Below are 3,303 nucleotides of genomic sequence, written 5' to 3'. Positions count from 1 at the left end.
ATCATCTTAATTTTACGGAATACTTACTGGTCGTAATATTAACTTGCATTTATGTTAGATTAAAAAGGGTCGAATTCTTAAATATTTCTAGGAGCCTAAATCAGACACCATGGTTGGATGCTAGCTGGAAGGGTTGATCAGCTCAAATTTCTAAAGAAAGTTTTTCGTCCTTAGGGTGTAGCGTAGACAGTAAATGCACGATATCTCTGACATAATGATTAGGGATCAATTTTCAAGAACTGACGACATAGATTTATCCTACCATATACCTAACATCTATATATCTATACTTACCCCCCTCTTTCTCTCTCTCTCTATATATATATAGTCCCCAGGGCGTAGCGCAGACGGTGGGCGCATGATATCTCTGGCGTAATAACCAGGGGTCGATTCTCAGGAACTGACGACCTAGAGTTTATCCCGCCATGCACCTATGGTCTGTGTACCTGCATGAACCTCCCTCCATATCCGTGGGGCCGACACTAGGGAGACCACTAAAGTAGATGATCTACCTTTATATATATATATATATATATATATATATATATATAGGCCAAATTAAGAGGACCGTTACCTTAACAGATTTACCTGTTTTTTTTAAAGAAAGTTTTTCGAAATCAATGAAAACAGAGCTGAGCAAGGAGTCCGTCATCTACTTGATCATCATCGGACGACAAGAAGACACCTGCCTCGACAAGACCCTCTCGCATCACTTTGCGATCCCTGTTATATTTATGATAATTTAATAACTAAATTCCGATAATAAATAGCAGTGCCCCCTCAATGTCAAATTTATGATAATTTAATAACTAATTCCGGTAATAAATAGCGCATAGGATTCCTGTTAGTTAAGGCGGCTTCGAATCCATGATGATAACCAATAAGTACTTTGTTAGCAACACACTCATATTGCTCACTGCGCAAAGGGAAAGTAAAGCCAAGCAATAACTCCACTCGGCAGGAACAAAGATAATAAAGCCTTTTTGGATCCACACTAATCAATGACACACGCATGCCTCCAATAATTGACGGTAGAAGATCTAAAATCTAAGCAGCAACTTCAAGTGGCCACCAGAAACAGCACAAAGTAAAGGAGACAACCTGCCACCGCCTCCCTCTCCACTGTCCACCCTCTCCCTCCTTGGCTGGTCTCTGCCGTCGGACGAGGGGAATTGCCCGTCCCAGTGCCAGTTCTCGCAGTGGAGTTGCCCTTTGCTGCCGTAACAAAACAAGACACGCTTGGAAATTAAAAGGGGATTGAGAGGAAAACTGCTGAAAAAGGCAAAGATTTCACTTGGATCATGTCGTGAGCTATAATGTCGATGCTCGTCACTCACCTTGAATGGTGCTGTTGGCGCTCTGCCCGAACACCTGCGCCTCCGGGGAGTTGGGAGGCAGGTTCAGCAGCTCTGCGCCGAGAGATCGAGCATCCGGCCGTTAGTTTAATACATTGCGAGATATTCCGAAAAGGAAGGGAAAAATAAAAAAAGTGTCGGCGTAGCTACTGACTGGGGCATTTGGAGACGTTGGCGGCGGCGCTGCAGGCGGCGGGCAGGGCGAGGGCGCGGGTGACGTTGATCTTGACGGGTAATTGGGGGTCGTCGCGGTCCTTGATGAGGACGCACAGGCACCGGGGGCTCTGCGCCAGCACGTCCTTGAGGCCGCCGCAGCAGTCGGGCGTCGGCGCCGCGGCCGCCCCCTGCACGTAGCTGATGCACGTCTGCAATCCCACCAGGGCGCTGCCGCACTCCGCGAAGTCGCTCGCGGAGTCGGAGCCGCCGGGGAGGATCAGAGAGAACGAGTACAGGAGGAGGAGCGGGAGCAGAAGAGCGAGGGAGGCAGAGGAGGAGGAGGAAAAGACCACGTTGGTCGCCATGAGAAGCTGGAAAGAGGTCGGTCGGTCGTCGGCAGTGAAGGTCCTTGAGCAACTCTGCTTCCCTCCTTTAACACCGTGGGCGAGTCAGTTGAACCGGCCGGTTTTCAATCGGTTCACTAACTCAATCTAACTAATTTAACCTACTTGCCTCGCTCACTCGACTCGTTCAGCCCGACCGGCTCGCTCGATCAGACAAGCATTCTTACTTTTGCTTATCCTAATTAGGACATGTGGGTTTGTGGGACAACAAGAGGAGGTAGAGACAACTAACTATATGTTGATTTATTAGCCTTCTTCATGATCTCGTGACTTGATTCCATCAAGTGTTTATGGATTTCGGATCGTCCTAATGTCGTCGTACTACAAGTAGAATAATGTCGTCCTATTTTGGACATAAATTTGTAGGTCTCCGATAGCTACTCGTAGAGAATCTTATCGTGCTTGGTTTTGTAATAAATGGGTTAGATTTGGAGGATGCTTTTGGATGGACGGTTTGAATTCGATCGACAAGCATTTATTTTTGTTTTTTATGTTTCGAAAGGACGAGAGGGGACAAAGGGACAAGGTGCACATTAACTTACTAGCACGTAGAATTAATAGTGGTGGGACTCTTACCACAATGGTAAAGAGATAAAACTTACTAAGGGAGAAGAAAAGACCTAGAGATCAAAAACAATATAACACATTTCACAAAGTTCCAAAATGATCAAAACAAGATTTTAGAAGAGGGATAGGAGGATAATTGTGACGTTTTCTAAAGTCATTGATGAGGGACCATTTATATAATAAGTCAAACCGAGCGAATGGTTTGGACGTTGTAAGCGTTTATTTGTGCTACATGAGAATCAAACTATAGTTGCTTGGGAAACTCATCCGTCTATATTGATAGTTTTTGTAAAATCTAAGTCGTATGGATTTTAAGAACTGTATAAAAATTCATATATAAGAAATACAAAAATATATGAGTATGAATTTTCATTTCATCGAAAACATGACATAAGAAAGTAAATACATAAATATCATGACAAAAAACCTGATTGAAAAGTCATGTTTTTGTCTTATAACATCGTTTAGAAGATCATGAGGAAAAAGAAGCGAAAACAAATAAGGAGAATCTTTTAAGGGGCTTAAGGGATGACAATGTCGAAAAGTCTCTTGTTAATAAGGAACAAGAAACTACATCAAGATGATACCCTAAACTCTTTGGGACTTCCCCTTATATAGTAGGGGTGACAATTTCTGACCCAACATGAAAATATGACTCGAATCAAACACAAACAAATCAGGTTAGGGTCAAATCTTATTAGATTTGATTTGACCTGATTGACATGATTAATAAACTTGAAATGACCCGATTACAACCTGCGAACCCATTTATAAATATTTTTAATCAGATTCGAGTCGAATTCTGATTGAGTTAAAATTAA

The 3,303-nt window shown here is 43.1% G+C and overlaps 1 protein-coding gene across 1 annotated transcript; it reads right to left on the bottom strand.

Moving 5' to 3' along the window:
• Nucleotides 1–868: 868 nt before the first annotated feature.
• LOC122002853 (non-specific lipid transfer protein GPI-anchored 14-like) lies at nucleotides 869–2,084 on the bottom strand. The gene is made up of 3 exons (XM_042558205.1): nucleotides 1,510–2,084; nucleotides 1,338–1,409; nucleotides 869–1,215 (listed from the first exon to the last, which is right to left on the bottom strand). Exons 1-3 carry the CDS (start codon nucleotides 1,874–1,876, stop codon nucleotides 1,061–1,063), a joined length of 594 nt encoding a protein of 197 aa, XP_042414139.1. The 5' UTR covers nucleotides 1,877–2,084; the 3' UTR covers nucleotides 869–1,060.
• Between the last annotated feature and the right edge of the window lie 1,219 nt (nucleotides 2,085–3,303).

This window comes from Zingiber officinale, chromosome 7A (genome assembly GCF_018446385.1).
Source record: "Zingiber officinale cultivar Zhangliang chromosome 7A, Zo_v1.1, whole genome shotgun sequence".
Taxonomy (NCBI): domain Eukaryota; kingdom Viridiplantae; phylum Streptophyta; class Magnoliopsida; order Zingiberales; family Zingiberaceae; genus Zingiber; species Zingiber officinale.
This window is presented reverse-complemented; position numbering and strand designations above follow the sequence as displayed.